At 43.7% G+C, this 12,561-nt stretch overlaps 1 protein-coding gene across 1 annotated transcript in view; it reads left to right on the top strand.

The window, feature by feature from the left end:
- Positions 1 to 12,561, top strand: part of ryr2a (ryanodine receptor 2a (cardiac)) — a 162,387-nt gene that overhangs the window by 64,020 nt on the left and 85,806 nt on the right. The window contains 9 exon segments of the mRNA XM_087177253.1: positions 167 to 342; positions 3,797 to 4,452; positions 5,393 to 5,593; positions 6,005 to 6,110; positions 6,276 to 6,419; positions 6,764 to 6,891; positions 7,289 to 7,434; positions 8,179 to 8,293; positions 8,479 to 8,611. Coding sequence (XP_087033379.1) covers positions 167 to 342; positions 3,797 to 4,452; positions 5,393 to 5,593; positions 6,005 to 6,110; positions 6,276 to 6,419; positions 6,764 to 6,891; positions 7,289 to 7,434; positions 8,179 to 8,293; positions 8,479 to 8,611 — 1,805 coding nt within the window.

Genomic DNA, 12,561 nt, shown 5'->3' with positions numbered 1-12,561 from the left:
ACACACACACACACACATAAAACATAACATAAAACAACATAAAAATAAAAATAAACAGATTTATGATTTATGTCCTCACAATGAATAATACAAGAATAAACACACATTTTCTTCCTCCTGCTCTCAGGTTTTTCATGCAGTCTCTCTCTCTCACTGTGTTGTCCAGGTCGGTCGATATCCTGGAGCTGTCAGAGCAGAGGGACTTATTAAAATTTCACTACCATACCCTCAGACTGTACTCTGCAATCTGTGCTCTGGGAAACAACCGGGTGGCACATGCCCTCTGCTCCCATGTGGACGAAGCACAGCTGCTGCAGGCTATAGAGAATAAGTACATGCCAGGTAACACACACAGCATATAGAAAGAATAACTTGCAAAGTAATAGAGCCTGTCCCTGAGAAAGAACTACAGGCCAGAAGATAGTCAGAGCCTGTATCATACATCCTCTGAAGACACATCATCGGTAATGGAATGCGGGGTCAGAGGGTGTTTCAGGTCTTTCAGCATTATACACCGTTGCCCAGGCAAACCAGCCGGAGTTGATCAGGCCCCAACTTGTGTCTGAGTAGCACTTGACCACTCCTCACTCTTTTTCAGCCACAGCCACTCTAGAAATCAAACTTCTCAGCCTTCATCTGCCAGTTCTGGGCTGTAGTAAGAAGACCAGCTGCATGCCCTTGGTTGTAGCTGAATCTTGTCCGCCATCTTGATGAAGGAAAAGTCCACTGTGCTTCCACTGTGCTTGCAGGAGGTGTTCTCAGCTACTGTGGCGCCAGCGATAGCATCCACTTGCAGAGATTCAAAATATGATTAGTTCATACCATGTAAAAGGCTGTGGCTGTTTCCAAAACTCCCCTCCTCATTCACTCTTTCACAATCCCTACATATCAAAGTCAACAGTTAACTCTATGGTTGGTCGTAGGGACGACCTGATTGATTAGCTTCCGTTCATTATCGGCTGATTTTCATTAAAAACTGCATGATTTGCATAAATACTTCTAGTCTGCAATCACCTAAAAACCGATGTGGTGTCTGCGGCTGAGAGATGCACTGTGTCCTGTGTAGTGTAGTGTACTCCCACCTCCCACCTCGCTCACTGCAAGGCGCACGACAGGCCACCAAAACAAACATGTTGGTTGTGTGGAACTTTTACAAAGTGTGTGAGACTGATACAACGTATGCCATCTGCAATGCATGCCAAAAATGATGGATATCGGCCGATCTCCCTCATAGATGATCAGTATGAGTGTGTGGCAAAAAAACGTGATCGCAGCATCCCTAGTTGGTAGTCAGTTGACATTTCATAGACTTATAGATCATCATCGCATTATAGAAGTTGTTGTGATTTGGAAAAAGTATTCAAATCAGTTGTACTATATATCAGGTCTGAAAAGTGCAAAGTGCATGGTTGAGATAATGTACAGAGACTCCAGCGATAAAAGGATTAGAGGATAGATCAGCATGCTGAAGTTGAAGGATGTCATCGGGAACCTGTGCGTGGGGCAACGACGACTTGGAATCACCCACTTCCAGCAATGGGGGGAAAGCAGACCCAGGGCAGAAGAGAGACATGATCCAAGCCGAGGTCCAACTCCTCTAGGAGGAAGGGCAAAGGTCAAGGTCAACTTGGATCACAAGGAGCCTGGACAAAGTGGGACCAGCCAAAGTGGAGGATCACGTGGCCTGAACTATGGAGACTGCACAGGCGGCGAGATGCAAGACTGCACTTAGTCAGGGGAGATACAGATTGGTCCTCAGGTCCTACGGCTGACCTCTTGGAGCAGAAGAGATGTATGTAAGGCCAGTCCCATCCATACACTTCATCAGGAATGGGGAGAAGCCACCCTCCTCCAAGGACACAGGACACCAATCCTGTGGCTGGCATAATCATGGGACATGAGCGTGGACCAGGAAGAAAACTACACTTTCTGCAGGTTGTCCAAACATCCCTAAGGCCTGACATAGTCATATGGTCAGATGAGGTGAATAGGATCATACTGACTGAACTGATGGTCCCATGGGAAGATGGAAGAAAAAAGTACCTCATCCAACAGTGCAGGGTGAAAAGGTGGCAGGCCTAGCTATTTCCAGTTGAGGTAGGCTTCAGGGGCGTCCCTGCGCAGTTTATGTGGAGGATGTTCATAGAACTGGGTATAGCAGTAAGGGAGAGGAAGCCAGCTGCACGCAGGTTGGGGGAGGAAGCAGAAAGTGCTTCTTGTCGGCTCTGGAACAGATGGGAGGAGTCAAACCGGATGCCAGGAGAAGATGGTCAATGACTGGCCATCACTGCCAACCCACCAACTGCAGGATATTGTGGTTTAAGCAAAGTGACTTAAGGTGTTAGCATCTAGATGTATCTAATAGTTCAAATCCTTATTTAATTAAAATTGGTAATACCAGAAGTTGAAATACTGCATCACAAGTTCTGCTGGTAGTATTGCATATTTTTCTCAATGTCCACAAATCTCAGGTGCAAGAGCCAAATCACCTGTGTTTTAGTCTCTCAATACTTTTTGACATCCGTACTCTGCCTGTGACTCTCAGTTGCATACCCATTGGTTCCTACTGAAGACGTTAATCTCTATGAACAGCTCAGAACCATGTACTTTCATTTTCTAAAAGGTTCAGTAATTTCCTAAAACAGCTACCCGCTTTAGTTTTTGACAAACATTACTCAAACAGGAGGAAATAGTGGCGGTGCATAATCCACATTTGGTGCTGTAGTGAGTATTTGTGGCAGCAGGATGGTGTGTGTGTGTGTGTGTGTGTGTGTGGGGGACTGAGCCAAAACAAATTACAGTGTGAGTGTTCATGGTGTTGAAGGAACATGTCACCCAGAGTAACAGTGTGGCTCACTGATCTGTTTTTAATAGTTTTTGGAAACAATGGAGCTCTGTGGCTCAGCGGGATCAGATATATCAGGCTGTGATACACAGACTGGTTCGTCGGAGATGTTCACTGTTGGTTTGGCTCTGCACATGAGATTTGTTGACAAGAAGAACCAGAACAATCCTTGAAATAAACATACAATGTTGTGCCAGTTCACACTTAAAAATAACTATCTCAAAGTTCAGTTCATACAGATGAAAATTAACTAGTTCACGTTCATAGTTAATTTTTTTAAGTTTTGAACTAAGTTCACAGTTCAAAAAATGAACTATTTCACGTTCATTTGTTCCTTTTTTTAAAAAAAATAAAAAAATAGGCCACTATTCTCTCTCAATAGAACCTCCTTCTACCCATCCATCACCAGCCCCAAATCACTGCCACTCCCAAACTATATGAATTATTGTAGCACTGAAGAACCACAGACATGAGTTACATTTAAAATCCGTATATAAATATAATCCGTCTGAGTTTTCACTTGTTTGTTCATAAAACTGCTTCAAATGCTCAAACAAACTGCAGTAGTAAATGCGTCTGTACCGCTAGCACCAGCCATGCATGGCTGTGTCAATGGAGACGTCATGTGGCGTGCCATAAAACGGCGTTCACTCACAAGATTGTGTAAACTGATTCGTTCAGCTCAGCGTTCACAAAAAATATGAACATGTTCAATGAATGCAGGTAATTGAACGTGTTGGACGTGCACAACACTGCATACAGGCATATTATTGGCAGAATGCAAATAAAGTATAAAATGTACTCATGCAAAATTGTGTGGTGCATTATGCGGTTGTATATTACTATTATATATGTCACATTAATGAATTATTTTTCTAATTCATTTATGTGAAAATTATAATGTTGGTTGAGCATTATTATAAAATCCTTCTGTCTGTCTCTCTACCACAGGTTTGCTTCGTGCTGGCTATTACGACCTCCTCATCGATATCCACCTGAGCAGCTACGCCACAGCTCGCCTCATGATGAACAATGAGTACATTGTTCCCATGACAGATGAAACAAAGAGCATCACCCTGTTTCCTGACGAGAAGAAGAAACATGGCCTGCCAGGCATTGGCCTCAGCACCTCCCTGAGACCCAGAATGCACTTCTCATCTCCAAGCTTTGTCTGCGGGACCGGATCGTTGTATCGAAACAACGGAAACAGCGGATCAGGATCAGGAGACTGTTTCCAGTACAGCCCTGAATTCCCTTTAGATATACTGAAAATCAAAACAATTGAGATGCTGACGGAGGCTGTGCGGGAGGGAAGCATGCACGTACGGGATCCGATAGGAGGCAGCACTGAGTTTCTCTTTGTTCCCCTTATCAAACTCTTCTACACCATGCTCATCATGGGAGTTTTCCAAAATGGAGATCTGAAGAACATCCTCCGACTGATCGAGCCATCTGTGTTCTCCGAAAGGCGAGAAGGGCAGGAGGAGATTCACATGGAGCTGGAGATGGTGAAGGAGGTGGAGACTGAGGGTGGAGGGGAGGATAGAGGGAGGACCATGCCAAAAGGACTGTTGCAGATGAAGCTGCCAGAGCCTGTAAAACTCCAGGTAACTGTTTGTAAATACAGTTATATTTTTGTCCTACTGTATTTGCAAACATTCAGTATTACAGTATTCATAATCAGCTTTTCTATGATTTATATTGGGGAATTTAGTTTTTTTCACTGATTGATCTTATTTAAAGATAACTAAGCTTTTTTTTAAGTTGCAGTCAAACTTCATATAGCATTGTGTTTCTACCATATGTATATTTAGTTACACACGTGATGTACTGTCCAATCAAAGTCACAAAAAATGTCAAATCGCAGGTAAAAATCACTGAAGTTCTTGATTTTCTCAAAGACATCCAGAATGAACAAAGACCATGACCAAACAACAAAGCTATAGGTTGCTATTGGCATGTGTCACATACTGCACAGCAACCTCATCAATGGCAAAACAAGCTCTGTATTTCTGAGGTTGAACCATATACTGTGTGTGCACAGACACTCAGGTGAATGGAAAAGTGGTCTCAGACTTTTGGACCCCACTGTATTTAAGTCCATATAGTGCCATTTTCTACCCTTTTGTAAAACTCTGAAATTAAGGCTGCACACAACTCCTTGACACTAATAGACATCCAGTGAGGAGCAATGGAACATATTAAGATCTGTTTCTCACTGTTATGAAATACTGTCCAGCTGTTTTAAAATCCAGCATCAGAACAGAAACAGGAAATTAACTCAATTAACACCTTTTACTTACAGATTCACAGATTTCTTTTTCCTCTAAATTTTAAACCTGCAAAGACTTTGCTATGACAGGGATGTACTGTATCCTACAAACTTTTCTTTTATCCTACACTTTTCTTCTCATCTATTTGAGATTTTCAACATAATATGGAGTTGCCCTAACGTTATATGTGAACGAATATGTCTAATCTGTGTGTGTGTGTGTGTGTGTGTGTGTGTGTGTGTGTGTGTGTGTGTGTGTGCGTGCGTGCGTGCAGATGTGCCATGTGCTACAGTATCTATGTGACTGTCAGGTGCGTCATCGTATCGAGGCAGTGGTGGCCTTCTCTGATGATTTTGTGGCCTGTCTCCAAGACAACCAGCGATTCCGCTACAACGAGGTGATGCTGGCACTCAACATGTCTGCAGCTCTCACTGCCAAGAAAACCAAAGAGTTCAGATCACCTCCACAGGAACAGGTAGGAACACCACTGAAGAAGAGTGAGGCTGAGCTGGGGAACTGGAGAGTACAGAAGAAAAGGTTACAAAACACACGGAGGCTGGAGAATCATAAAATGTTGTGCATTAAGAGTTTATTAAGTAAGATCAAGTGTATCCTCTGCAGAAAGTGGTAAAACAAAAGACCACAGTTGAGCATGAAGTAGAAAATAAGCAAAGAACAGTGGACAGTGTAGAAAGACCTAAGCTGAGTTTAAGAGACACACTGAAAAACACTGCAGCCAAATAGCATCTTTACCAAATAGTCAACACAGTGGTAGAAACATGTTTCTATTATCTATCAAAATCTTAGTGTAAGATTGTTTCTGTGAAGTCATTCCAGAGGTGGTTGTAGAGGTATGTAATGAACAGGACTTGTTGTGTTTCTGCAGATCAACATGTTGCTGAACTTTAAGGATGAGAAGCAGGAGTGTCCCTGTCCTGAATACATCAGAGAACAGCTGCTCGACTTCCATGAAGATCTGATGAGACACTGTGGTAAACTACACCTGAACAGTTTGGCAAATGTTCGAATGAACTGCCAGTGTTCTCGTACAAAAGAATAGAGACCAGTAGTAACGGAAACAATAGATCAATACTATCTGTATAATGTAAATTCAAACACACAGTATGCACTGTATAGTGATATTTCTTTCCTGTCAGGTATAGAGTTGGATGAGGACAGAAGCATAGATGGTGACAGTGACGTCACCATCCGAGGTCGACTCATGTCACTGGTGGAGAAAGTGGCTTATCTGAAGAAGAAGATGGCCAACTTGCCGAAGGAGAAGAAAGACAGGAAACCCAGTAAGTCAGACAGGCAAACACACAAACAGAAGAAGTAGGTCATCAAGTGATGTTTGAAGAAAGAAGTAGAATATATTGGTCTGTCTGAGAGTGCTCACCCACCTAATTCTCTCTCTCTCTCTATTTTCTGTGCACTTGTGTGTAGAAAGCCACTTATTCTACAGCTTCTCCAATGGTTTAGTTTGCCAGAATATTTAGTTTATTTGCAAATTGTTTCACTGTATTGATTTTGTATGAGCTGTTTACAAGTCAGAGTCAAGTGAAAAATATACAAAAACAAAAAAAAAAAATGAGAGGAAATAAGATTTTCAGATTACCCCATCACTGTATGTGTGTCTGTACAGGTACGTTACAGCAACTGATCTCAGACACGATGGTCCGTTGGGCTCAGGAGTCGGTTATTGAGGATCCAGAGCTGGTCAGAGCCATGTTTGTCCTGCTGCACCGCCAGTATGATGGCATCGGAGGACAGGTTTGTGTGTGTGTGTGTTCATTTTAATAGAAAGAAGATATCACTCTGTTACATTAAAATATGATAACTTGGTCAAGTGTGAGAGTGGCTTCATCAGTATATGTGTAATAAGTTTGTTCTGAAAATATTTTTGTGAAAATACAGCAATTCTTCACATTTAAAGTAGGATATCCTACAAATCATACCTTTACATCTTTACCTTTATATATCATACTGTCATAAACAGAAAACATCATTTGTTATTTTGATGTTATGGAAAGTGATGACAATCTGTATTGTGCTGTGCAGTCTGTACTGTAATCTGTACTTTCTGACTGTTCAGAATGTACAGTCTGTAATGTAAAAGTCTGAACAGTCTGACAGCAAAGGAAATGTGCATATCTCTCTCTCTGTTAAGGTGCGGGCTCTTCCTAAGACCTACACTATAAATTCAGTTTCCATTGAGGACACCATCAACCTGTTGGCTGCTCTGGGTCAGATCAGATCTCTGCTGAGTGTCCGCATGGGAAGAGAGGAGGAGAAACTAATGATCCGAGGGCTAGGGTGAGGAGACACTTGTCTGTCAGGCTCTTCAGCACAGATATATTTTATTTTGCTTAATTTTTCCTCTCTTTCTTGTTAATTAATCTGTGACAACTGGACAAATATTTGCACTCACCATACTGAAAATCATCTCTGACACTGCATCATATAATTACCAAGTCTAATTTCTAATTGTAGTTGATATCAGCAAATGTCTGGCAGTAGTGAATTACTGGGGTTACATGAATGCATGGATATATCTGAATTGGAATGTCATCAAATACACAACTGAAACATACTTTCTCGATCCTCTGAGATGCAGCATGACTGGAATAGATCTTACACCTCAAGCATCTCACTTTTTTAAAAACTGTATTTGAAGAGATTGTTAGAACAGACCACAAATATAAATGTTATGGTACGCTATGTCACATTGAACTACACTTGCTATAAATTACAAGAAGACACCTGATGAAAGTTAAACCACCGAAACCTCCTTCAGTGAAGAATAAGACATTTTTTTATGTATGTTTGTTCCTTTTAGCAAAATTAAAGATGCCCACCACCAGCTGTTGTAGTGTAGTAGGGACTTATTTTAACGCCAGTAATGTTGAAGAAAAGGAAAAGTCAGAAATGTTGGTGCTAATCTAACTTCAAAGACACTTGAATGTTCTTGTGATATACTGTGTACAACATGTTCAGTCTGTGGTTATAAACCTGATGAGAGCCTTAATGACCTTTAAACTTAACTTCCCTCCTCTGTAGTGACATCATGAACAACAAGGTCTTTTACCAGCATCCTAACCTGATGAGAGCTCTGGGGATGCATGAGACTGTCATGGAGGTGATGGTGAACGTGCTCAGTGGGGGAGACTCAAAGGTGTGAAGCGTAAATAGACTTTAAGTGCTAAAGCTGGGTCAGGTTGTTGATGAAACTTACACAGTGTGTTTAAAACTTAGTTTATCTAAAATACATTTAAATAAATAAACGAATGAAGTGATGATAAAACATTATGTTGCATGATGTTTGTGTTAACTGCTCTTTACATGATGTGTGTTTTGCAGGAAATAACCTTTCCAAAGATGGTGGCCAACTGCTGTCGCTTTCTCTGTTATTTCTGTCGGATCAGTCGTCAGAACCAGAAAGCCATGTTTGACCATCTCAGCTACCTTCTGGAGAACAGCAGTGTTGGCCTCGGTGAGTGTATGAATGTGGTTGTCTTATGTGTGTTGTTTTTTTCCCTCCCTGTTTTTCTTAAAATTCAACCATACTGCATATGGTTACAGGATGTTTGTGTGGCACCTGTAAGGGGTTAATGTTTTATAACATGTGCTAAAATACATTCATTTCATCGTATGGTTATTTAGTGTTAAAAACAGTGTTTTTCTGTGGTTAAAAGGTCAAGTTCATGGACTATACCCGCCAGCAGGTGGCAGTAGTTTGTTTTATGGAACATAGCCACAGGCCACATCACGTGGAAGTAGACATGTATGTGAGTTGGTAGTCGGAGCCCGGACGAAGTGTTGATGCAGGTGCCTGGTGCTGCTGTATTGCTACTCTTGCCGTTTTGCTGAGTTTTCGCCGGTGAAGTCAATAAACGAACATTCTTCTACACCACGAGTGTCGTCCGTGTGAGTGGTGTAACATTTGGTATGTGGCTGGAGTAAGTGAATAAAGCAGGGTTCAGTCCATGCTGGCCATCAACTTAACAAGACGTTGTGTCGTCTTTATATCTCAACATGGTGTCAGAAGTGGCTAGATTTTAGACGCAGGCGGAGTCCGTCATCCACTGCAGAGACTTTACTGCTGAACAGCTAAAAGATTATGATGTGGTCAAAACACAACTGACAAAACACTTCATCCCCCGGCGCAACTTGATATTTGAGCGTGCAAGATTTCACAAGAGAGTACAGGGGAGGGGTGAGTCCATTGATAACTTCATCAAAGCACTTTATGAGCTTATTGAACACTGCGAGTATGGACAGCTAGATGAGATAGACAGATGAGCTTATCAGGGATAGATTAGTGGTGAGTCTGATGGACACTAAGCTATCTGAAAGATTACAAATGGATCCAGACTTGACATTAGACAAGGCTAAAAAGCTAACTCTTCAACATGAGGCTGTTAGGAAACAGCAAAATCTTCTTCAAGATGTGTGCCAAACTGAGCAAGCAGTGGATGTTGTAGCAGCTAAGGGAATTGCATTTAAAAATGCCAATGCCTCCAGAGCACGCTATAATGATTGTGACAATAGGGCTGGGACAAGTCAAAAATACCAAACCCAAACTTCGAGGCAATGTGGCTGGTGTGGCAGAGGCTCCCATGGTAGACAGTCATGCTCTGCTAAAGAGGCCACCTGCAGGAGCTGCCAAAAGAGGGGTCACTTTGCTGCTGTGTGTAGGTCCCACCCAGTTCTCTCAGAGGTGTCACAGGACCCTGAGGAGGAGGGTGCCTTCCTCGGCTCACTTGGGGGTGACATAGCGGAGCCGTGGACTGCGGAAATTGGCCTAGCTGGTCATGATATTCAGTTTACGCTGGACACAGGGGCCGATGTGACTTTGATTTCTGATTCACTCTATCAAGGACTGCAAACAGAGCCCCTGCATCATACAACGAAACCACTCTATGGCCCTAGTCGAATCAAATTGACTATAATGGGGAAGCTTACAGCCAACCTGACAGCAGGCCACCGATCCTCAGTGCAGACTATTTATGTGGTACGTGGCTTCCGCACACCCCTTTTAGGCCTTCCTGCCATCAAGGCCTTGCACCTAGTTAAGAGGACCGACATCAGCGCCGTGAATTCCTCCCCCTGCAGCAAAGAGCAGGAAGCTAAAAGGCGCTTCCCGGGACTCTGCGAAGGAATAGGGAAGCTAGAGGGAGAGTATCACATTGTTCTCCGTCCCGATGCTAAGCCCTTTGCTTTGTCTACCCTTAGGCGGGTTTCCCTCCCCCTCATGAGCAGAGTCAAGGAAGAACTCCTTAGGATGGAGGAGTTAGGCATCATTTCACGTGTGGAACAGCCCACGGAATGGTGTGCTGGGATGGTGGTGGTCCCCAGCGGAAAAGAAAAAGTAAGGATATGTGTGAATTTCACACACATGAATGAAAATGTCTGCCGTGAGCTCCACATCCTGCCAAGTGTTGAATTCACACTTGGCCAACTGATCAATGCCAAAATATTCACTAAGCTTGAGGCAAAATCAGGCTTCTGGCAGATACCTCTCTCTCCTGAGTCAATGCTCCTTACCACCTTTATCACTCCCTTTGGACGCTTCTGTTTCAGACGCCCTTCGGAATCCCCTCTGCCCCAGAGCACTTCCAGTGCCGCATATCCCAACTGCTGGAGGGTCTGGAGGGCGTCGTCTGCCAGTTGGATGACATTCTCGTATTTGGTGCAACACAGGGAGAGCACGATACACGGCTCATGGTGGTTCTGGACAGATTGCATAAGGCAGGTCTCACTCTGAACACTAAGTGTGAGTTCTCAAAGAGAGAGGTCAAGTTTCTGGGGCAGTTCATTGACATCTGCGGTGTCAGGCTTGACCCGGAGAAGGCCACGGCCCTCAAGCATCTGGCAGAACCACGGAACACTGCAGAAGTCCGCCGCTTCAACAGCCTTGTCACCCACCTGGGGAAATATATCCCTAACCTATCAGAGAAAACCAAGCCGCTGAGAGATCTGCTGAGCAAAGACAACGCCTGGTACTGGGGCCCCCAACAACGCAAAGCTTTCAATGACTTAAAGGACGAGCTGTCAACACCACCAGCTATGGCACTATACGACCCTTCAAACGAGACCAAGGTCTCTGCAGATGCCTCTTCCTATGGCCTGGGGGCACTCCTCCTCCAACGCCGACATGGGTCTGACTGGCGCCCTGTCGCATATGTCTCCAGAGCACTCACACCCACAGAGCAGCGTTATGCTCAAGTAGAAAAGGAAGCTCTGGCTGTTACATGGGCATGTGAACACTTTAAGGATTTTTTAATAGGGATGAAATTCCAAGTGGAAACTGACCACAACCCCTTCCTTGCACTCCTAAAAACAAAACAACTCGACGAGTTGTCTCCCCACATACTGCGGTTCAGGATGAGACTGATGTTGTTTCACTTCTCTATTGCACATGTTCCAGGTAAAGTTTGGCCACTGCAGATGTGCTCTCGAGGGCTCTGGTCACTTACTCACACACAACTAAAGACAACATGGAGGAGCAGGAGATCGAAGGTTACATAAATGCTGTACTCACTTCACTGCCCATCACAGAGGGGCGCCTCACTGAACTGAAACATGCACAACAGGTGGACGAGCTGTTAAGGCTGGTGATACAGTAACGTCTCGACGGAAGGCTGGAGGACATTAAAAATGACAATGCCCTGAAAGCATACTGGGCCGTCTCTGGAGAACTCACAATAGCTCAGGGCCTGCTTCTTAAAGGGACCAGGTTCGTCATACCTGCATCAATGCAAAAGGATATATTGGATAAGCTCCACACTGGACACCAAGGCCGCACAAAATGCAGGGAAAGAGCCAAGTGTTCTGTTTGGTGGCTGGGTCTTAGTAGGCAGTTACAAGAGACGGTTGAAAAATATCAGAATTGTTCACAATACAGACTGCAACCTCCAGAGCCTCTCCTACCCGGGGAGACTCCCCACAGCCAATGGCAAAAAGTTGGAGCATATCTCTTCCAACTGGATAACTCCATGTACCTTGTCATGTTCGACTATTTTTCCAGGTTCATTGAAGTTACTAAGCTGCTGTCAACAACTTCGACAGCGGTCGTGGAGCCCATCAGAACTTCTTCAAGGAAGGCGACTTCGCACGACCGTGCCGACTCACCCGTCAGTCCACATACCAGCCTGGCCTGATCTATCAATCCAGGATGTAAAGCAGGGATCCACCCCCATCCCTTTCAGCTTGTCTTTAAGAATGGGGGGTTGGATGGGTTTAAATGCAATTGAGAAATCAAAGAACATAATCCTTATGTAACTACCTGGCTCATCCAAGTAAGAATGGGCCCGGTGGAGCATGTAAAGGACAGCATCATCCACTCCAATATGTTCTTTGTAGGTGAACTGTAGTTCAGTCAGGAGGTTGTTTCATAGTCATCAGGTGCAGTAAATGTGGAACAATACAACAATATGTTGA

This window comes from Seriola lalandi, unplaced genomic scaffold (genome assembly GCF_002814215.2).
Source record: "Seriola lalandi dorsalis isolate HSWRI2012SDOR001 ecotype SW California unplaced genomic scaffold, Sedor1 jcf7180002054585, whole genome shotgun sequence".
NCBI classification, from domain to species: domain Eukaryota; kingdom Metazoa; phylum Chordata; class Actinopteri; order Carangiformes; family Carangidae; genus Seriola; species Seriola lalandi.
The sequence above is the reverse complement of the archived record's forward strand: the minus strand, read 5'-3'. Positions and strand labels throughout refer to the sequence as shown.